Consider the following 22,639-nt stretch of genomic DNA (forward strand, 5'->3'; position numbering starts at 1 on the left):
TTCATTTTCATATTAATTTAATTATAGGTACTTATACGGTTGGTCGTGGATATTGTGTTGGAGTGCACAAGCTTATTGGACAATCCTGACTCTGAAGTTGAGATACATCGCTTTTGACCGCCTGTAAAATTAAAACAAGTTATAATTTTTTATATAGGTAGGTTAATGCAGGGTCGGTCCTAACATTTGGTCGATTTTTTTGCGTCCTGTTTGTCCAGTGCTCAGGTACTTAGAATGGCCGCTCCCTCTCGCTCTACCCTCCACCCTCGGGCAAAAAATAAAATATAATAGTCTATATAGTTCTATCCTGTGGAAATACCTAAAAATAACTTTTTAGTTTCTGTGACATAGATAAGATGGACAAATGGGTCACTTGATGGTAGGAACAAGTGAGCATCAGCATCCATATTATGGACACCCGCAACACTAGAAGATTAAAAATGTGGTTTATGTTTATACCTGTACAAGCCTGTGCCCTTTACCTATGTCAGTCAGTCAGTCAATCAAGTAGTAGGTGGAGTCCTATGTAATCCGCGCGTTCTGAGCTCCGATTAGTGGGGTTTAGGTTTGTTTTATATTAAATCAAACACTTCCTATCTGTACCAAAATTAAACCACTTTAGTAATTGAATTTATTAAGTGTTGGATATGTCGGCGGCAAATCGTAAAATCCGCCAGATCACGAAATTCCTCCATTTCATGATATGCCTAAAAGTTGGCCAGGCATATCACGATGTAGGTAGGTACCTAAGAAATAATACGGGAGATTGATTTGAGCAACGCATTCGTCGATATTCTTGAGCTTTATATTGGACACATCTGCCTAAACTGGCCAAATCATGAAATAGCGGCGTTTCATGATAGGTACCTACCTATGCCTAGGAATTTCATGATCTCTCTCTCTAATCGTCACTGCTATACGATATGACGTATGCCAATTCATGAAATGGCGCCATTTCACGATATGCCTAGGAATTTCGTGATCTGGCGGATTTTACGATCGGCCGCCGACAGATACAAAGCCACACGATTCCTCGAAGCTCGCGCCTGGCGCGAACTTTAGTCTCAAGTCAGTCGTCAGCCAAGGTAAAAGAACGATTCAAGGAAATAATGAAATAATAAGGTCATACTTTTGTTTGTTGTTTCGATTCATTTGTTTGTATCGCTAGTGGGATACCAAGAAAGGACGGCATTTTGCTTTTCAAACAATTTATAAATCTTGATAGCACCATTTCCTGTAAACAATTAGTTGACAATAAGTATTTGTTCTCGAGGCATAGATACGGATACTTATTTAATAGGTAATACCTGGTAACAAAAATACAAAAGGTCTATTTTAATCGCTCAAATCAAAATTTTAAAATTTTGTTAACAACATAATACTACTTAGATACTATTCAACACCGTTCCAGTCCACGAATACCTAATACTAATAAGCGTAAATAGCTATTTATTCTTGTTCGAATCTCAAATTACCTCTTTTAGTTTCGGCATCGGTGTTATAATTGGAAAATGTCTCGTCACACAGATATTTGGGTAAGTCAATGGGTCTCCTCGCCAGAATCTTACCATGTAGTAAGAAGATACCTCTTCGGGGAGGCGGTAGCCGTGCTAAATAAAAGTAAGTTAATTTAATAGCTATGTAATTAAATAAATTCAGAAATCAATAATTTAAATAAATTCAGAAATCAATAATAATTCATTATATTTGATTTATTTCCATAATATGTAAATACTTAGTAACATTGAAAATACAAACTGAAATATAGATGCACAGAAAAAACAGAAAAATAAGACCATCACCGATTACCGAGGCCCTGGGTTCGATTCCCAGTGATGGTCTTATTTTTGTTTTTTCTGTGCATCTATATTTCAGTTTGTATTTTCAATTTAGGTTTTACGGGATGACCGTAAAAGTAAAAATTTGGAATTGAAATAAAAAATACAAAAAGATTCCAAAAAACCAATCTTACTTAGTAACAGTTAGAAAATACAAAAATACCAACTATATTCTTCCAGTGGCGTCGGATATCTTTATAAGATTTAAAACTTCCTTCTTCAGGAAGAGTCTTGCTGCATTCTTCAACTATCGCCTTGTTCAAACTAGATAATAAGTACAAAGAGATAGCAAAGTTTTGGTTTTGAATAAAAGGAACTTAATAAAGATTATGGATTATAAAGAATAAACTATTCTATACCTGGGTAAAACTCTAACAAATTCGCCAGGTGAAATTTCTGCCTTCATTAAGTTTATGTTCACGGGTTTTAAATCTATAGAAGTGGAATAATCTGGAATCAATAAAGAGGGTTTTCTTTGTTACGTAGTACTTACCCGAATATTAAAAAAACGGCCAAGTGTAGGGTTCTATCTAATGCCTACTAATATGCGGCAAATATTCAATAAGTAGATTTTAAATTCAACAGGTAGGTACGTAAGCAGTTTTTAATATTCAATAGATAATTAGTCTTTTCCTTGTAAAGTCAATTAAGCTATAAAAGTTATCCATTTAAATTTGTTAAACATTGCTATGTACCTTACTACCGCCTTAAGCTTTTTCAAATCTAGAAATAAAAACGAGTTAAGAAAATTTGCTCATGAAAGCATAATAGATACCTACCTGTCGCAAACGGACCGAATCGATAATATTATTTTAATTTTACCACTTTGTCGGCTTGATACATTTTATCCATGCCAAATTACAGCTTTCTACTTAGAGTAGGTATCTATGCTTATCCGCAGACAGACATTCAGACGGATATATAGTTTTTTTTTTTATTATAATCAGTTTGACGCTGAGTTTTTTACACTAATAACTGCGTGTTTAATAATTCGAGTGGCAATTCATACATTGTGACATTGCTTCAACGATCAATCAAATCGTACCATACTTACATTACTTCGGTAGCCAGCCTCGCAATCTTATATTATATCAGATAACTCGTACCAGTCGTATCTAGTGTTTAAACCTGGCTGCAGTAGGTAGGTACCTAATTGAACAAAGCTTACCGTCAGACGAAATATGGAATTGCACACCCTCTTGTATGCCGCTTGTAGTCAAGAAATCTCTATTATTTATCAGATAATTATAGCCCAGCGTATTCCAAATGGGTGCCATTTTTGCTGTGAATGTGTAGTTAAAGCACATCTGAAATATTTCCGGTGTGGTCGAGCGTATAGCACCAGCCTTTGGGAATAAGGAAAAGAAAAAATAATAAAAGATCATTAGGTACTTCAGAGAAAAATATCAAGTAGGTACAATGTCCAATAAATCTTTGCCAAAATTTGAATTTTCAATAAGTTGGTAAGTACAAACTGACACGTTTTTTGGTAACAGTAGGTATTTTATTTAGTTAGGTACTAGCAAAACAATAGACAGATTCTGAAATTTCAAAAAAGTATCTATTGAATATTAATTTGTTGTAGGGAGTTCTTACCTGTGTTAGTGAGAATTTGAAAAATAATGAATTCAGCTTATCATAATCATCGCCCACTTTGTTGAATACAATGTGTACTTGCTTTTCATCTGTTTTATCCGGACATGCTAATATTGAAGAATTTGAAAATATTATCATCCTGTTTAGAAAGAAAACTGAATATATAATGAAAGAAAACTGAATATGTGCATTTATTTATGATTTATATATGAAAAAAAATATTTTTCGATTTGAACAAAAAACTTAACACGTATTTTCTGTGAGTCTACGAAAGCAATGAATATCACTGTAGGTACATAATTCATAATCACCTGCACTTTAAAATTTTCCAGTGGTAATGAGACGGCGTTGACCTATCATGCTTGTCTTTTAAATTCGCAATAGCAATTATATAGCCGGTATCACTGAGTTGTGGGTTTTTTAACAAATAATGATAATTCGACTGCATATTTTTTAGAAATAGTACTTTTGACAAATTCAGGTGGATGGATGGAACCGTAACTACTGAGATTCCCGCCAATTGAAATAAGGAGTGTATTTTTCTTTAGAAAACAATTCAGTACAAGTTACTCGTTCCGAATTGAACTGGGTATAGTCCGAAGTGCTTCGCGGTGTTCCTTAAACTGCATGCTTTAGGTAAATCAGTTTTACTTTATTTAATATATTTCTTTATATAAAAAAGCTAGAGTTTACGAAACAGAAATAATTCAATTTGATCATGTACAAAAACAATCAGTAAGTATTTAGAAGGTATTAGAATAATGAAAGTGATATGGCAATACCTACATGATTATTTTAGATCTCTCGCTTTTGGCTGATTTAGCAAAACGAGAAATCGTAATTTGAAACGCAAAATGTGAAAGGAACAGAAAGAAGTAATATAGCTGTATATGTATGTCCCTCAGCTATGCCACTTACATACATAATATTATTATGGAAGAAAAGTACCGTAAAATATTGTAGATAGAAATTCTTACTGAAAGAAGACTTCAATTATGTATTTAATAACAATTTAAACTATAGGCAAACCGCGTAACTGAGTCCTCGCCTGCGCGGGTACAGGGGCGCGGGGGTAGGACGACAAAGGGGACTGAAGGAGGTGCGGGCGGCAGGCATTCAAGGTTTTTCGAAAATCCCCTGTGTGAATCGAACCATTAAATAAAAGGAACACTATGAAAATTAATATTTATAATTAAACTAGCTTTTGCCCGCGTGGATTTCGGTAATCGCGCGGTTCCCTCGGGAGCTGTGCATTTTTCCGGGATAAAAAGTAGCCTATGTCACTCTCGGTTATAAACTCTCTATGCCAAAGACGGACAAACATACAAACACACACACTTTCGCATTTATAATATTAGCATGGATGAATGAAAATTACTAGACACTTAGCCTTTTCTTCGACTTCATACTTTTAAGAATCTATCGAAAAAAAAACCACTTAACTATTATTAAAAATCTTTCAATGCACTTTAATTTGTTTTACAGGTTCAAAATCTCAAAAACGGCTAAACCGATTTTGATGAAACATGTTTAAGAGCCATCACTAGAAAACCTGCTTTCAAATAAAGAAAAAGCGCATTCAATGCGGTTCATCCGTTTAAGAGCTACGGTGCTACAGACAGGCACACATAGCGGTCAAACTTATAACACCCCTCTTTTTGCGTCGGGAGTTAAACATGAAAATGAAGTATTTTTAGTAAAATTTTCTATCTGCGTTATTTAGGATAAGTATCGCCATATATTGTGGCATCGCCGTGGAACAGCCTGCATTTTCATGTTTTATATTCTCTACAATCTACAGGCTGGAAACCTAAGATCTGTCTGATTTACTTTGGACTTTTTATTTTGGTAAGGGAATATCGATCGAGTCATCAAAACACAAGTGTTATATGATTAATTAATTTATTATTAGAAAAATATTTTTAACACAAATCAACATCATTCAAGTATAAAACTTAGTTGTAATACTTATTGGGATATGTCAAATACTTTTCCCGTATGTCCACTGTAAAAATAGAATCGCAAATTACGCCTCAAGAATTATTGTTTCTTGCATCTTCATAATTACCTCTTCAAAACTAACAATTATTTAGTATGAACACCAAACACCATTTCACATACTTAGTTAGGGTAGTTTAGTTAGGATTTTCGAGATGATCTCTAGCCTTTCGTAGAACGCCGTGAGTCTTATGAATTTCGCGACAGATAGCGCGCTGTACGCTTTTCTTCGTCATGTTGGCAGCATTTAACCGAGTGAGAGTTTCCGCGAGGGTGGCTTTAGTTCGGGCTAGTTTTTGCTTTAGTGATATATTTTCTTCATATAACGAACCTGTAATAAAAAGGAAATTTGTATTAAAGAAAAATAGGTCACACATGGCCACTTTCTCAAATACCAGACAAAATGCTGAAGCGTTTCAAACTCAGAGTTCATTCTCAAAGCTACAAGCATGTAATTGAAATTTTCGGTTTGTATTTTGTATTATTATGATCGGTTGCTACAACAACAAATAATAAAAATAAAAAGATTCTCGTAAAAAGCAAGTGTTCGGTGTTCTTTTGCTTTTTAGGCTTTGCTATTTAGGCTTTTTAGGCTATAGGTTGAGACTTGAAATGATAAAAGCGAAGGAATTGACGACCCCATCGCCCGCTGGTGTTATGGTGTCCATAGTGCTTTCAGTTATCGCAGGACGGCTGTGGCTAGCAGGTGGTGCGTAGCAACACCACGAACCTGAGACTTCGGACCAGGGCTTGTTAACGTTACCAAATTCACATTATAACTATCGTTACGTAACGGTTAAATCGTAAAAATACCTCGTACCGGTATTAAATTACTTATAACGTTACTTGATAAATTAACATTATGGTAACGTTAGCCAATTAACGTTACATGATAACGGTAAACTTTCTTTACATAGTAGCTAATAGTAGAGCTTGTTAACGTTACCCAATTCACATTATTATAACGTTAAAAAAGTAACATTACTTCAATCGGTAATTTTTGTTTTTAGTTTTTCCGTGACCATGAGACTTGAAATCAACTCAAAACGTCGGGATTTAAATTATAATCGTGAATGCATAATATAATCCGTAAAAAATAGCAATTCTTAATAATTTTTTGATACAATTTACATACAAGCACATACATATCGTCACTACTTAAAAAAAAAAACTCGTATCTCAAAGTAGATAATTTTTCTGAGTGGACCTTATGAACATTACGTCAAAGTTCAATTCTGTTGACATATTGATTTTTAGATACACGAGATTTTTAAAAAGTAGTGATGATATCGTTGTTGAGTAGATTAAGGGGCTGCGTCTTCGTCTATTCGAACAAAACAAATAGAGACGGCATGACATTTATCCGTCAGTTAACACTAATCAATGGATGGTGAAACAGCCCCCTAGTAGCATAAACAAATGTTCAGATTTAGCAGAATGTTGACCAGGGACGCCGTTATAATGTAAAAGTGAGAAGTAATCTTTTAACGATACGTTTAAATTAACGTTAACTTTATCTTTATCCCATCTTAGGCCTCTAGGTTGGCAACGCAATTGCAATCCCCCTGGTGTTGCAGGTGTCTATGGGCGGTGGTGATCTTATACCATCAGGAGACCCACTTGCTCGTTTGCCATCCAGTCGAATAAAAAAAAATGTGTACAGCTTATAACGTTAAATTTTTTATACCGGTAAAAATTAAAAGTAACGGTACATCGTTTAACGTTAATGACGATTTAACGTTAAATCTGTTTGACAGAGGTAACGTTACCAAGTTTTTACCGGTATTTAAAGCCCTGCTCAGGACACATACACAGCGCTTATACACACACTCACACACATTGCCCCCACCCCGCCTCTAGTTTGTTTGCCTTTGCTGGCCGCCTAGATCGGAGCCCAAGAGCCAAATGCTCGAAGGACGGATGTTACAGTAAGTGGCGAGTTGGTACTTCGAAGTTCAGGAACACCTCTCCACATTTAGTCATTCACGCCAATGTTGCCGCTGCGTTGCCCCGATTGGATGACAGTTTAAAGGGCCCATTTAATGGATAGGACGAATTATCCATCGCCCACTTTTTACTTAAAAAATTTGAGAGATTTAAATTTACCTAGGTGTCCGTTATCTCAGCCTATATAGCTTGGTAATCCTATTCACAGCATCCCAAATTCCCAACTCCAAAGCCCATTCCAGGTCGCCTTTTGATTGGCAATAACTTTAGAAACTATGGACATGGATTTAATAAATTGGGAGATATTGTATGGTACCAAAGGCTTCTTCATGTTCATTGTCATTTGGAAGCCAATGCTCATCCCGTAATTGGAAATACGTACCAACAACAAAATAAATTAAAAAAAAATAGATCCTCATTCAAGATTTTTTTTATACGGTGAAACGAAACCCTAATGTGTGAATCAGACTTCCATTTGTTCGGTTTATAATTGTATGGTCATTTGGATACTAAGAAGTACTCACGTGTTGATAAATTGACTGCATCGTTATGTTCAAGACTTGATAATCTGTCACTATCGATTCCTTGGTCTGGAGAAGTGGGCCGGTCTTCTTCCTCATCTTCATGTACCACATCCACAACCCTATTACAAGCCTCTACCGCCACCTTGCGAGCCATTTCTTTTTCAAAGTTGCTAATAGTTTCCATAGCTTTGGCTAAATTTTCGCGAGTGTCTTCAAGATCTTTTTCTACGCGTAGCCTATCATGCTGAGCCCGAGCTCTCTCTAAAGCAGCCTGAGAAGCTTGGACGGTCGCGTCATCTGCGGCACGTCGCAGTGATCGTTCTGTCTCCAAGAACGTAGATTCCAGCTCTTGTCTTTCGGCACGTAACTTATCTCTAACTTGAGTTGCATCAACCAGTTGTTGTTCGACATCCCTTATCTTTAACTGTAATGTAGTTATAGTGGTTTTCATTAATTCAGAATCCTTACTTAATTCAACAAGTTTACAGCGTTCGTTTGATAAATTGGTTTTAAGTTCATCTTTCTCCGAAATAAGATCATCTATTTGAGTTTTTGCAAATTCTAACTGACTATGCAAGTCATTTTTCTCATATTCAATTTCTTCACATTGTTTCGTAAGTTGATGGATTTCATCGATCAATACAGCTTCATTCGCTGTTTTATCTTCTGAGCGGGAGCCGTAAGAGATGCGCGAACGGCGAGCTCTGTTGTGCCTGTTAGTGTCAGACGTTGCTTCCAAGGCTCCTACTCCTGTATCGTTCAATCCAATGCGTGCAAGGGATACGTTTCTATCGGGTTCCGACCAACATTCCGATTCGGAAGGACAATCATTGGGTAGCAGTTTTCGTGTAGATTTTCTGTGTGCGTGTTTATTATCATCACTACACATTCCGTGGTGTCCAAACATTGCGGTCAGATCCTCAATTCTGAAGGACTGTGTCATATCGAAATTGCTTTCGTCTAACGTAAATTCTTCTGGTGCTATGGATTCATCTAGTTGCAAACCCACGGGTAAAGCCAAACTTTGCTCTAATATACTCTCTGCTAACTTCTTTTTCTCCTCACTTAGAACACATCTGAAATTAATGTTATGTGTTGTTCAGAATGAAAATCAGAAAAGTTTATTTGCTAGATTTATTTACTATTTGTTGTTACTTTTTGATTTATCAATTCATTTTACACGTAAAAAGAAATATAAGAACTTACTTGTGTGATAGAAGCTTGTCGAGGAAATAAGCTAAACCTTGTAGACGGCGAGTGAGTAGCTGTTGGAGGTTTCTAAAAATACAAAGGTATAATTAATTTACAAAAGAAAAAAAAGAAAAACTAAGTAGCGGAAATGCAATGGCAACTAACCCGGCATTGTCATCATTTTGTCCATTGTCGATGTTCTTCTGCAGTTCTCTGAGTTTACCTTCAAGATCTTTGATGTGTTCGTCTTTGCACTTTAAAATCTCTTCATATTTTTCCAACTGAGAATCACTGACATGTGCGTATACCAGTTCTTTATCCTGAAAACAGAAAGGTTATCATTTGTTTATTTATACTTTAAAAACTTGTTTCAAGTTCTAAAAGGTCTTCTTCATACCAGTTTAAGCTTCTTAATTTCTTTGTCTTGCTGTTGAATTTTCTTCATACAGCCCTTAATCATTTGTAAGGCTTTACGGTTCTCCTTACGTAGCTTAACCAACTCATCCTGCAAAATAATTATAATAAACATTGCAAGCAACAATTTATTAAAACTTTGATTTGTTTGCCTAATAAAGAAACAAATATAAAAACAAAAACTTTAAAACGAAAGTGCAAGCCGGAAAGTGATTAATTTTAGATAAACTTGAATTCTTCTTACCATGTCATTACTATTCTGGGTGACGCATAAATAATCTCTAGAAACAAAAGAGCATTTTAAATTTTAAGTATACTTATTTTATTAGTAATTAACTAATTCCAAGAACCATAATATATATATATAGTTATTGCATTGTATAATATAACAGATGCGCTTACCCAGCGGATTCTGATGCACAAGTTTCATTAACTGTTTCAGTTTTTGTAGTTTCCTGTAAGAAACATTTTATTTTAATTTCAAATATGATTAATAATTTTAAATAAGCGACTATAATTTTGAGCTGATTTACCGGTGCAGTAGGATCATTTCGCGCAATGTTGCTGTGATTTATTGTATTTTCGATACTGTCTAGTGACATAGAACCCTATAAAAAAATGTGTTAAATACAATTAAAAAGAAATATCGCATCGGATTAAGTCGTTCAAAAGAAATGTAAGCGCAAGACTTTTTTAATGTAGTGAATTAAATTTTGATATTTCTTTGAGCCTTTGCACACCACGTTTTATATTAACGCGCGGTCGACGCGCATTTTAGAAACGCGCGTCGACAGCACGATTAAAAAACCGGCCAAGAGCGTGTCGGACACGCCCAAAATAGGGTTCCGTAGCCATTACGAAAAAATTAAGTAATATTTTTCCAAGGATTTCGTATTTTATACGGAATCTTCCAAGTTTAGGTATATTTTATACCTTAGGCTGCTATTTAAGAGTAAAACTACTAATAATTCTCAAGCAAACTTAGACGTTATAGTTTTCCTTGAAAGATTGATGTACTTACTACCATCCCGAATTTTTTCAATTTTTCCTCCCACCGGTTTAGATTTTAGAGGGAAGGGGACGCTCGATTTTATTGAAAATTCGCACTTTAAAGTTGAATATTTCTAAAAAAATTCAATGAATCGAAAAATCGTCTTAGCAAACCCCTAATGGTTTTAAAAGACCTATCCAACGATACCCCACGCTATAGGGTTAGATGAGAAAAAAAAATCACCCCCACTTTACGTCTATGAGGCCCCTAAAAAAAAATTTTTTTTTTTGTTTTTTATTGTACCATTTTGTCGACGCGGTGTGCAAAGGCGCTTCCATTGAATAAATAATTACATTTAATTGATTTGATATCATATCAAATGTTGATTTCATTAAAATATTGTTTCTTAGGTTACCTGGTGTTCTAGAACGTCGATTGCTTCGGCAGCAACTGCTAGGAGTTCCTGCTTATCTGTTAACTGCCTTCGAAGTTCTTCTACTTCCACCTGCAGCCGAACATTATGCTCCAAAAGACCCTGAAATATAAATTTACAATTTTCGCAAATAACTTCTTTCGTATGGTGATAATGAGTGCGTGTGTTTATTGTTAAAGTATTAACAAATAATATAGGTACCACTGACCTGAACCGCTGGAGGTGAACCAGTTCCCAATTTTTCTTCAAGAAAATATATTCTCAGTTTTAGATGAAAATTTTCTTTCCTTAATCCATTAAGCTGTTCTTCATACTGCTTCATGCTAATGCCACTTGCAGCTGTGACGTCTGAGCAAAATAAATTAATACAAATTAATTTGTTACATTCACACCGAATTATGTATTAATTTAAGCAGAATATGATTTACACCACGTAAGTTTGCGTCTGCAAGTCGGCAGGGCTACTAGGTACGAAATTTGAAAATCTCACTCCTAATCCTACTAATATTATAAATGTGAAAATTTGTGAGTTAGTGAGTGAGTGATTATGTTTGTTACTTCTTCACGCTGGCTAGAAATTTGGCAAAAATTTAGTTTATAACCTGGATTAAAACATAGGATACTTTAAATCCCGATATTCCCACGGGATAGGGATAAAATCTTTAAATAACAACCGCTGGCCTTAGAGTCATGATATTTGGTATGTAGGTATAGCTGGACGTCTGAAATAACACATAGGTTATTTTTTATCCCGAAGTTCCCACGGAATAGGGACAAAATCTCGAAACAACAACCGCTGGGCTTTGAGTCATGAAATTTGACCATGATTGTTCTTAATGTACTTAACGTCAATGAAAACAACGATTTAATTTTCGGGAATTCCCACGGGAATGTTTAAAAATCCCGGAATTTCAATTCAGCTGCTGAACCTAATGATTTACGTGTGCGAAGCCGCGGGTAAACGCTAGTAAACAATATAAGCGTCGGCGGGACGGTACGATACGAACTTCGATTTTTGAGTTTTGTAGTAGCCCTGCAGGGTCGAGTTGTGGTTCCAGCGTAAAACCTCCCGTTGACACCTATTAATGTGAACTAACTACACAGATACTACCTTACGTGGTGGTGCGATTTGAACTGCATTGGCATAAATATTTTTTTGATATGATTGAAAATATTTACGTACCTAATCCCTCTGGAGCCGGCAGACTCATCTCTTGAAGAGCCCGCGGACTCGTGCTACAAAAAAAAAGTATAAAGTCATGATGAAGCCTTTACTTTTTAGGGTGCCGTACCCAAAGGGTGCCAACGGGACCCTATTACCATAGTAAAAGAGAACAAAGTAGGCTCACTACGAACAAAAGTACATCGCGCGGCTTAAACGTGTGCGCCTATGGCGCCGGTACGCACGCACCCGCCGCACGCACACACTGATAATTTGAGAAGGATTAAGTTTTCGTTAGTCAAGGCTGTGTTGCGCTTTGCGCTGCCGTCGGTTCCGTACGTTTCGATTTTAGCTCGCTCGTCTTGCGCTCGCTTCGCGAGATGATCACCTTTTACGTTCGCGAACTGGTACTTACGTATTTTTTGTATTAGGTATAGTTGTAAATTAGTAGTATATAAGTGTAGTGTGATAGTTTCGTGCAAGGACACATAAAAAAATAATAGATACCTACCTACCTATAAACTATATAGGCTATAGTATTGTGTAGAAAACATGAGTAGTATGTACACAGTCGCCATCACCACGTCGGCGAATTTGTAAATAATATTTTTAAATTAAGTATAATTATAATAAAAGAGTGTAAATAGAGCGGCAAAGAATCTTGTTTCGTTAGACACAGATATTAGACAATTTAAAGTTAACTTTCATACTAAAACTAGCTTTTGCCCGCGGCTTCGCTCGCGTTAGATTTGGGGTAACAATTAACATACATTTTCTTTCTGCGATCCTTTTTTTCGTGTTTTGATTGATTTTTTGGAGGATTTCATGGAAATATAAATACAGTAAGACGTTGTTTTAGACAGATGGTGCACAATTTGGAATTCAAAAATCAACCTACATACGTAATTAATCATTCATAATTCGTACCAACTCTGAAACCCTGTTTCGCTGAAACGTTAAAGACGTTAAAGTACTACGCGTTTCTTTTGCCGGCGACTTCCTACACGATATAGGATATAGGATTGTATCTCGAGAAATTGTAAAGTCCCCGCGGGACATGAATTACTGTTATGATCTATTTTAATATTCTTAATTGTCGATGAGAGACATATTGTAGCTTTCTATTATTAAAAGAATTTTGAAAATCTGCCCCGAAATTGAATTCACTTATTTTTATTCTGCGGAAATTTTGCATAAAAAAAGAAGTCTGTACATCAGGGATATTGTAGCTTTCTATTGGTAATAGAATTATTTAAATCAACTCAGTAGTTTCAGAGATTACCCCCAACAAACAAAGAAACAAACAAAGTTGAAATATTTTCCTATTCCATGGGATTTTCTAAAAATCTTTCCCTAGTGCACCTCTCTATTACTTTAGGTCCATCTATGCCAATTTCAAGTCTCTAGCACCAGTAGTTTTGGCTATGCGTTGTCTGTCAGTTAGCCAGTCATGGTACTGTTCAGGTAGAGTTAGGTATACAATTATAAATAAATCAACCCTGAAGTTGAATTCACTTTTTGCTATCCCGCGGGAGTTTTACGTTTTCCCGGAGAAAAGTAGCGTATGCTAATCAGGGATAATGTAGCTCCCAATTGGTAAAATATCTTTTTAAATCAACCCCAATGATGAATTTACTTAAGTATTTCGATCTTGCGGGAATTTTGCATTCTTCTGTAGAAAAGCAGCCTATGTCAATCAGAGATACTGCAGATTACTATTAGTGAAAGAATTTTTAAAATCAGCTCCGAATTTGGATTGTCTTACTTACTTCTATGTACCTATCCTGCGGGAATTTTGCATTTTCCCAAAGAATAGTAACCTATACCAATTAGCAATTAGTGTAGCTTTATATTAGTGGAAGAATTTTTAAAATCAGGTCTGAAGTTGAATTCAGTTTTTTCTATCCCATGGGAATTTTTCATTTTCTCGGAAAAACGTATCCTATGTCAATCAGGAATACTGTAGCTTACTTTTGCTGAAAGAACTTTTAAAATCAGACCCGAAGTTGAATTCACTTATTTCTATCCCACGGGAATTTTGCATTTTCCCGAAGAAGAGTAGTCTATACTAAAGAGGAATAGTGTAGCTTTCTATTGATGTAAGAATTTTTAAAATCATCCCCGAATTTGCATTCAGTTTTTTCTATCCCATGGGAATTTTGTAATTTCCCGTTGAAATAGTAGTCTTTGTAATATAGGGATAGTCATATCACATAATATGTAAGATTTTTTTAAATCAGCTCCGTAATTGAATTTATTTATTTCTATCCCGCGGGAATTTTGCATTATCCCGGATAAAAAGTAACCCATGTCAATCAAGGATAGTGTAGCTTACTAACGGTGAAAGAATTTTTAAAATCGGCTCAACAGTTTCAGAGATTCGACTACAAACAAAGAAGCGTAAAAAGTTTAGATATTTCCCTATCCCGTGGGAATTTCGAAAAATCCTTTCTTAGTGCGCGTCTACATCTATTAAGGAACATACATTCCAAATTTCAAGTTTCTAGCCCCAGTGGTTTGGGCTGTGCGTTGATCTATAAGTCAGTCAGTCAGTCAGTCAGTCAGTCAGTCAGTCAGTCAGTCAGTCAGTCAGTTTCTTCTTTTATATATATAGATTATTTGCCGGTAGATAATTAATTAATCTAAACAAAAAGTTGGAAAACCCCCGACTTTCTCACTTCAAAGATCAATATCTCAAAAACGGCTGAACTGATTTTATTAAAACATATCTAAGAACCATCGCTACAAAACCTGCTTTAAAATCCCGTTTAAGAGTTACGGTGCCACAGACAGACAGACACACACACAGACATACAGACACACATAGCGGTCAAACTTATAACACCCCTCTTTTTGCGTCGGGGGTTAAATAGACATCGACAACCCTAAGCAAAGTCTAAGAACTTAGTCACCAAACTCGGCCGTCTAGACAGAGCAACGATGAGGTGCGGTGCGGGGGAGAGGGGCGTGGCCCCGCGGGCGCCCCGTCCACTCCGACGTTCAGTGCTCGATGGTACTGGCTGCGAAGGGTGTCGTAATTTGTCGTGAATAAAATTTAATAATTGTTCCGACACAGGAGTGGCCAGTTAATTAAAAATGCGTTGTACATGTGTGAAGTATACGGCTGTATGTCAGAATGTATGTTAACAGAATATTAAAATCATCAAGCAGTAAATGCTGCAAATATTTGTGTGTGTGTGTGTGTGTGTGTGTGTGTGTGTGTGTGTGTGTGTCTGTCTGTTATGTACGCTACGTGGTGCCTACGGATCGCTAATCTAGCGATATCGTAACCGAGCTGCGTTAGCTGACGACGCGAACATGCCGGCGCCGCGTGAGCACGAAGCACGAGGCGCTGACCAAGCACCGCGCGCCAGCGGCGGACGCAGCCTCCAAGAGTTAGTCAATTGCTAGCATCGCATTGGCTCAGGCTCTTAGGTTTTGGTTGGGTTTAGGAACTATTTAATGTATTTTTTATATTTTAAGTAAAGTTATTCCATCTAATTGGGTTTTTGGACTCTTCGCCTGCAACTTCCATATTTTGTCTGTCTGTCTGTCTGTCTGTGCGTGCGTGCGTGCGTGTGAGTGTGTGTGTGTGTGTGTGTGTGTGTGTGTGTGTGTGTGTGTGTGTGTGTGTGTGTGTGTGTGTGTGTCTGTCTGTCTGGGGCACCGTAGCTCTTAAACGGGTGGACTGCGATTTTTTTTAATTGAAAGCAAGTTTTCTAGCGAACGGATATGGAACGTACTTGCATATTACTTTTTTGTGACAACCCTGATACATTTCCAGTGTCTAGCCGATTGTCGGCATTTCGCGCTCAGACAAAAAACTTTGTCCACTGTACATTTTCATACACTGTGCCCTAAGCGTCCGCGCCGGAGTAGGCAGTTAAGTCTCCTCAAGGGTCGGAATGTGCATACTTGTTCTCTTTTACTACGCTATCATTGATCGTAAAAAATGATAAGTACAGTAATTAATTTAATGTTAATAATTTGATCAACCATTACAATGAAGCCTGCCAGTGTCTTGTCTTCTGCCTCTATATATATATAGATCTATGGTGTATGCTGGAGTGGAGTTTCAGTTGCGTTGCTTCACCAGACAAACTTATTCACATGTCAATAAGTAGTACAATATAGCACTAAGATCATGAAACCCGGAAGGGCGCAGCATGTTTAAGAGAGAGAGAGAGAGAGAATTTTCAAAACAAGAAATTGGTATCTTTGAATTAAATGAAAGTTGTGGCAATAATACAAAATCAAAATAGAAAAGAATAATTTAAAAAAAAAACAATAACAATAATAGTAATATTAATAATTGTAGTCATGCAATACACGTATGTCAGAATGTTATTGGAATAAGTCAATAATTATTAGTGAATGTTATGCTATAGGTATGTCAGGACGGTTTAATATTAGTATCATAATGTCATATAGTCTTATCTTAAACGATGTGTCAATGAGTGTGTAAACAATGGCATTGGTAAAACATTTTTTAATTTAATTTTAGATTAGGTAGGTCATACTTTGTGATAATTATTCGTTAAAATATTCTTGAAGCGAGTAATGACTTTTTTTTATCAAGAATTGCTTCAGTAGTTTGTTAAATTTTATATGATCTTCCTCATTTTTTAATCGGCCACTCATTTTATTATACATTTTAATTGCCATCGAGTTTGGAGATGATTTGTGCAGTTTTAGTTTCGATCCAGAGTAACTAAATTGTTTTTAAATCTTGTTACAAAGGTACCTACGTCAATGTCACTAAATGACTCATTTAGGAGGAGGATTTAGGAATATTTACCTAAAAGGAGAAGATATACCAGCTCCATGTTTTGACGTCCTTGGTAATGTTGCCATTTTAATGCTTATATCAAAAGTATGAGCAAATAATACACGAAACTTCACATTTATAACTTGGTCAGGCACAATTATTGCAAAATAAACACGACCACTGTTTAATCAAGGGTGTGAATGTGAGCAATTGACACCGTAACGCTCATAATCAACAACAATAAAATTAACTTATTATGATGTTCACATAAGTTCATTTCGCACAACTATTTATAATTGTTTACTACTACGTAGTAACAACCTCACTGGGATGTATTGTTAAGAACACAAATTTGTTACAAACTCAAGTAATTATGATATTTGTTGTTTTAATTTTGTTAATACTATAATTAACGACCAATTTTGAACATTTGTTTGTAATTAGTATACGACGTTGATGTTGTTTTTGACGACACGATATAGGACTGAGTCTGAGCGAGTGAATTTAGGACGGGAGTTCGGCGGGATTCGGGAATATTCGCCATCCACCGCGCGCTTGAATAGAGAGAGAATTAGGCGAGAGGGAATAAGAAGGAAAGAGATAAAATAATGGACTTGAGAGTAATGTGGAAGGGAGTCGAAGGGGGCGACGGATGCTGCGTTGCATGCACTCTACGCTACGACACACCGAAATAGAAGTGGCTGCGCCGTTACGTAGGTGCTCTGCTCTAAATTTTCGATTTATGCGTTACTTCCTGGACGCGCTTTAGTATTTTTTAGACGACATTAATTTCCTTTAAGTTAAATTGGGATAATGTATAATATTGTATATTTGTAATTATAAACGCTTTGATTGAATTTCTGTTTTTTTTTGTTCTAATGCATTTTCGGCGACCTAGTAAATAATATTTGTTTCTAAAATAGTAGATCTGTCACCCAAATTAAATCACCAAATAATATTGAAACGGTTACCTAATTATTATTCAAAAATTACTCGGAAATAATATTGATTATCAAATAATTATATTGGGTTCCAAAATAATAGCTGTGTCCACGCTGTGTCACTAAAACTGAATCACCAAACAATATAGAAAAGGCTACCTAAAAATTATTTATAATCACTGGAAAATAATATTGATCATCAAATAATTAAACTAAAATTTGACGATAGTGATATACAAATACAATACAATGAATGAAATAATAATAATTACATCAATTGACCCAGCCCCAAACTAATAGTCCGTGAGCCCAGCCCCAAGTTACCTAAGTAACATGACATCACGATAAGATGCATGGGCTGCATGGCACACGGTGGAAAAAGTTGTGCTGAGCAAGAATCAAAAAGCTATCGCACCTAAAATTAGCCGGAAGTTTGAGAAAATCCTTCACTTCCGGTCAAAATTGTAAGGTCATTTTACGTCATGTGACATCATGACGAAACAGGTGGCATCATGTAGCTCTTTATCCGTAGAGAGGGGCAACATAAGTCTGTCAGTTCTGAAATAGCCGGAAGTGCCTGACACACTGCGGCAAAGATGACCCCCAAAAACGATTTCCTACGTAATGTGATATGTTGACCAAAATTATTACAAACGTTTCGTAATATTAGTGTCCTTAATAATAAATAAGTCTGCCAGGCCTTTTTTTAGCCGGAAGTCCTTTTTAAAGTGTTTTTTTAACTGCAAGGAAAATGTAATCGTATCATGTTAAATGAGAATGATTTAACAAATTATGATCGATTAACAAGGATTATCGACTCATCCGTCGTGGTCGGTATATTTAGAATGTAAGAAAATTAAAAAATTACAAGCTTTTATTTCATTTCACCTGTCCCGTTGTCGTAATCAAATCTTGCATGTAAAGTTATTTCAATCTACTTTCAGTTGTTGGATTGACTTGAAATTTGGCATCTATACTAATATTATAAATGCGAAAGTGTGTTTTTCACGTCGAAACGGGGCGATGGATCGACGTATTTTTTTATGTGGAGATAGTTGATGGTCCGGAGAGTGACATAGGTAACTTTTTGTCTCTTTCTAACCCCCACCCCCCCTTTAAATAGGGGGTGGAAGTTTGTATGGAGCTTCCCGCAGTTTTTAAGGTAGAAAGCTAAACGTTGGTATGCGGACTCTTTGATACCAACGAAACATACGTGCATCATTTTTTTTTTAATTCTGACCTTTCTTCAGTTTTCAAGGTAGAAATCTTAAAATTGGTATACAGATTCTTTGTAATAAACGAAAAAATCTTGCGTCAAGTTTTTTTTTTAAATCTCCCCCTAACGCCCTAAAAACAAACAAAAAACATACAAACTCAACTGTGTTACCCGCGGATTCCGATAGATGGCGCTACTAGGTTGTTAAGACATGCTAACAATGTTTTTTTTTTATTCGACTGGATGGCAAACGAGCAAGTGGGTCTCCTGATGGTAAGAGATCACCACCGCCCATAAAAGACCCTGCCCCTTAAAGACGATCTGGAGATTGAACGTGAGCGGAGGGCATTGTCGGTGCGAACTAATATGTTGGCATGGCACGCAGGTTTGCACGGTCTTTCTACACGTGCAGCCTGTGGGCTAGGTACACTCAAAAATCATACAGTACAGTGCCCTCCGTGTTCAATATAATAATGCGTTCAGGGTACTGTTGGGTGGGGCTGCCACGTTTCTGTAGCGCATGCGGGATGTTCGCTGAAGCGCGCGCGACTGTTTTTACTCCACCATGCGCAAGAGGTATGCGTCTTGGTGCGCAGGGTGCGGGGCAGCGCCAACAGCGCCTTGACCATGATCACGAGCAGATGGGACTGCCCGTTTATAAAACGCTGTTGTGCCATCTCTAGTGGGATGGTTAAATAAGGAATTATTTTCATGAATTTAATTTTGTTTTTATTTATTTATTATTTTATTTTATTTATTGTAATTTATACTAACATAGTTAAGATAAATTGTTTAACAAAATGAGTCGTAATGTTACTTGAATAAATGAATGTTATTATTATTATTAGTATAAAACGGCAAAAAAACACGTTTTCTGTATGGGAGGGAGCTCACCTTAAATATTTATTTTATTTTAACCTGTCCTCGCCCAGAGGCACAAATTTGTGGCCAAAATCCTTCGATCCTGTTGTCCTGGGAGATGACAGATTAATTTAATTATTTATTTTTAAAGTACCTACATTTATACAAATAAATATTATGTGAATATTTCAAGCAACTAACTGTTAACTGTTAATATCGAGTAAAAAAAATCACGTTTGTTGTATGGGAGCCGCCCTTAAACATTTATTTTGTGCTGTTTTTAGTATTTGTTGTTATAGCAGCAATAGAAATACATCATCTGTGAAAGTTTCAACTGTCTAGCTATCACCATTCATGAGATACTGCCTAGTGACAGACAGACAGACGGACAGTGGAGTCTTAGTAATTGGGTCCCGTTTTTATTACCCTTTGGGCACAGAACTCTAAAAAGGTAGAGACCACACATTTTTCAGCAAAATTTCCCAAAAACTACACCCGACACGCACGAAGCCGGGGCGCGTCAACGTAAAGTAGGTAAATGCTTTTTTTTGTTAGATTGATATTTTTTATTTCGTAATATCTTTTGAATGGAATGTTCGATTTGAATAATTCAAAAAGTAATCTTCCGTAAAATAATGAAACCGTCTTGAATATAAAATTATTTATTTGGATAAAGATTAATACAAAGGTATGGATAACATGGTCTGATTTTAGTCGTCGTTTCTGTCAACTTTTAAAATGTAAAAAAGTAGGTAGTTATAGTGACATAACTACAACAGTTGGACATATGGTTTCGCGAAGTTTTTTGTAGATCTTATGGCAACTTTTTTTTACAGTTTGAGTTACATTATTGTAGTATTAGTACGGAACCCTAATTTTTTCTGTTAATAAATATAGCCTATGGCACTTTGGAATCATTTAGCATTCTAAGGGGCTGTTTCGCCATACATTGATTATTGTTAACTGACAGTTAAATGTGATGCCGTCTCTATATGTTTTGTTCGAATAGACGGAGACGGCATCACATTTAACCGTCAGTTAACACTAATCAATGGATGGTGAAACAGCCTCTATTAGTGAAAGAATTTTTTAAATCGGTCCAGCTGGGCTGCTACTAAACTCGAAACTCGAAGTTTGTGTCGTGCTGTCCCTCTGACACTTATACTATTTAACACGATACGAACTTTGAGTTTCGAGTTTCGTAGTAGCCCTGCAGTAGTTTTTGAGTTAATTCGTAACAAACATTCAAAAATGCCAACGGAACTATTACTGAGACTCCTCTGTCTGTCTGTCTGTCCGTCCGTCTGTCACACACAGGGCTCTGTCTCTTGAGCCGTAATAGCTAGGCAGGTAAAATTTTCACAGATTATGTATTACAGTGGCCGATACAACAACAAATACTAAAAATAAAATAAAGTCCTTGTTACAGATGATGTCACGTAAGTTTGCTGCAAACCCAAATTCCATCCCATCCTACCTAATTTAAATTGGAACTGGTGAAATGAAATGTTAATGTTTCAGTATTAGCCCTGATATTTTATTAGTTTATCTGGAGATAAAGGAACTACTATATTATTTATATATTTTTTTTGTTTGACTGTATGTTGTACCAAAAGGAAATACAAAAAGTAAACAAAAAAGTGCAAACGCAGACTTATCCCTGAAGGGAAAAAGTAGAGGCAAGTTAATAAACAAATAATAAATATGAATATTGATACATTGCAATATATATTCATTAAATCATTACGTACTGAAATATATATGAATAAAACAGTAAACACGGACAGTCAGCTAAGTACAGTCAGCTGCATGCATTCATAACTGATACATACAACCAGCCTTAGAAATAGTGTCATATCAGGTACCTATTTTTGTAGGTATCTATGATTTGCTATGTCAGATAATGGTGCTGTGCTGGTGACTGTACCAAATTATTTTGCAAATTCAAATCATTTACTCATTACTGATGGGTACATACTTGTACAGTCAACGTCATAAATAAGTGATCACTTTTGTAACTTGCCACTATAACGTCATGTTTGAAAAGCCATACCTACGAAATAGTGTAACGACTGAAAGCGACCAGGTACAGAAATGATCACATATAAATTTATGACGTTGACTGTACTAGATGGATGGATAAGAAAGGGCAAAAAATGATTAAATATAATAAAGAGTATTGTAATGTATAGGAATAGAAATACGGCAGCTTAGTTTCGTGCAGATAGTCTAATAATAAGGTATGAAATTACTCACGTAACATTACTTTCTCCAGTGGATTCCGACATGTCGCAAGATAAGTCAAAAACAAAAGACTAAACTTGTTGATTTTTTAATTATATTATTACAATTATAATTATGAAACACGACACAGTTTATATATGATTTTATCCCTTCTCTAATGATTAAGTTCAACAAAGAACATTGAACAACAAACAATCAGAACCAACGTTACAGCGTTACAGAATAGAATTCATTCGTTTCTTTTAAACGGAACGGTTTGATTGAACGCCAATGAAAATGACATTTCGTTTTATTTTGTTGCTATTTAAAAAATATCATCTGAGGGCCTATTCCAAATTTCGAAAATAGAAGTTTGTATCGTACCGTTTCTTTCACTCGTATTAAATAGTATAAGTGTCCGACAGACCGAGAAACACAAACTTCGATTTACGGATTTCGTAGTAGCCCTGCTAGTATCAAAGTGACTTTTTTTCATTAAATACTATTAAAAAATAGTGTACATTGGTTGGCCTAAA

General features: G+C 35.9%; 2 protein-coding genes across 6 annotated transcripts; both read right to left on the reverse strand.

Moving 5' to 3' along the window:
• Positions 1-15: 15 nt before the first annotated feature.
• LOC141426208 (uncharacterized protein C18orf63-like) lies at positions 16-3,968 on the reverse strand. Its single transcript, XM_074085061.1, has 8 exons — positions 3,746-3,968; positions 3,435-3,573; positions 3,007-3,184; positions 2,198-2,288; positions 2,006-2,102; positions 1,476-1,610; positions 1,130-1,234; positions 16-121 (listed from the first exon to the last, which is right to left on the reverse strand). The coding sequence occupies exons 1-8, from the start codon at positions 3,880-3,882 to the stop codon at positions 32-34; spliced, it is 972 nt and encodes a 323-aa protein (XP_073941162.1). The 5' UTR covers positions 3,883-3,968; the 3' UTR covers positions 16-31.
• A 1,351-nt stretch (positions 3,969-5,319) lies between these two features.
• On the reverse strand, positions 5,320-22,391 carry LOC141426529 (centrosomin-like). 5 transcript variants are annotated; one of them, XM_074085505.1, is made up of 12 exons: positions 22,137-22,391; positions 12,116-12,168; positions 11,141-11,280; positions 10,915-11,034; positions 10,042-10,116; positions 9,911-9,963; positions 9,753-9,789; positions 9,492-9,599; positions 9,260-9,414; positions 9,110-9,181; positions 7,904-8,979; positions 5,320-5,763 (listed from the first exon to the last, which is right to left on the reverse strand). In XM_074085505.1, the coding sequence occupies exons 1-12, from the start codon at positions 22,166-22,168 to the stop codon at positions 5,570-5,572; spliced, it is 2,115 nt and encodes a 704-aa protein (XP_073941606.1). In that variant the 5' UTR covers positions 22,169-22,391; the 3' UTR covers positions 5,320-5,569. The 5 variants fall into 5 exon arrangements, with proteins under 5 accessions (XP_073941606.1, XP_073941604.1, XP_073941609.1 ...); XM_074085503.1 differs by lacking the exon at positions 22,137-22,391 and adding an exon at positions 16,893-17,435; XM_074085508.1 differs by lacking the exon at positions 12,116-12,168.
• Positions 22,392-22,639: the final 248 nt, after the last annotated feature.

The sequence above is a fragment of the Choristoneura fumiferana genome, chromosome 3, assembly GCF_025370935.1.
Source record: "Choristoneura fumiferana chromosome 3, NRCan_CFum_1, whole genome shotgun sequence".
NCBI lineage: Eukaryota > Metazoa > Arthropoda > Insecta > Lepidoptera > Tortricidae > Choristoneura > Choristoneura fumiferana.

What these genes read in the sequence shown, in the direction of transcription:
- LOC141426208 (XM_074085061.1), bottom strand. Translation starts at nt 3,882, where the DNA reads ATGCAGTCGAATTATCATTATTTGTTAAAAAACCCACAACTCAGTGAT. An exon ending in TCAAATTCTCACTAACACAG is followed by an intron (nt 3,185 to 3,434) that starts GTAAGAACTCCC and finishes TTATTCCCAAAG; the next exon opens with GCTGGTGCTATACGCTCGAC. An exon ending in AATCGAAACAACAAACAAAA is followed by an intron (nt 122 to 1,129) that starts GTATGACCTTAT and finishes TTAATTTTACAG; the next exon opens with GCGGTCAAAAGCGATGTATC.
- LOC141426529 (XM_074085503.1), bottom strand. Translation starts at nt 16,948, where the DNA reads ATGGCAACATTACCAAGGACGTCAAAACATGGAGCTGGTATATCTTCT. An exon ending in TGTGCATCAGAATCCGCTGG is followed by an intron (nt 9,790 to 9,910) that starts GTAAGCGCATCT and finishes TTTTGTTTCTAG; the next exon opens with AGATTATTTATGCGTCACCC. An exon ending in CCCAGAATAGTAATGACATG is followed by an intron (nt 9,600 to 9,752) that starts GTAAGAAGAATT and finishes ATTATTTTGCAG; the next exon opens with GATGAGTTGGTTAAGCTACG.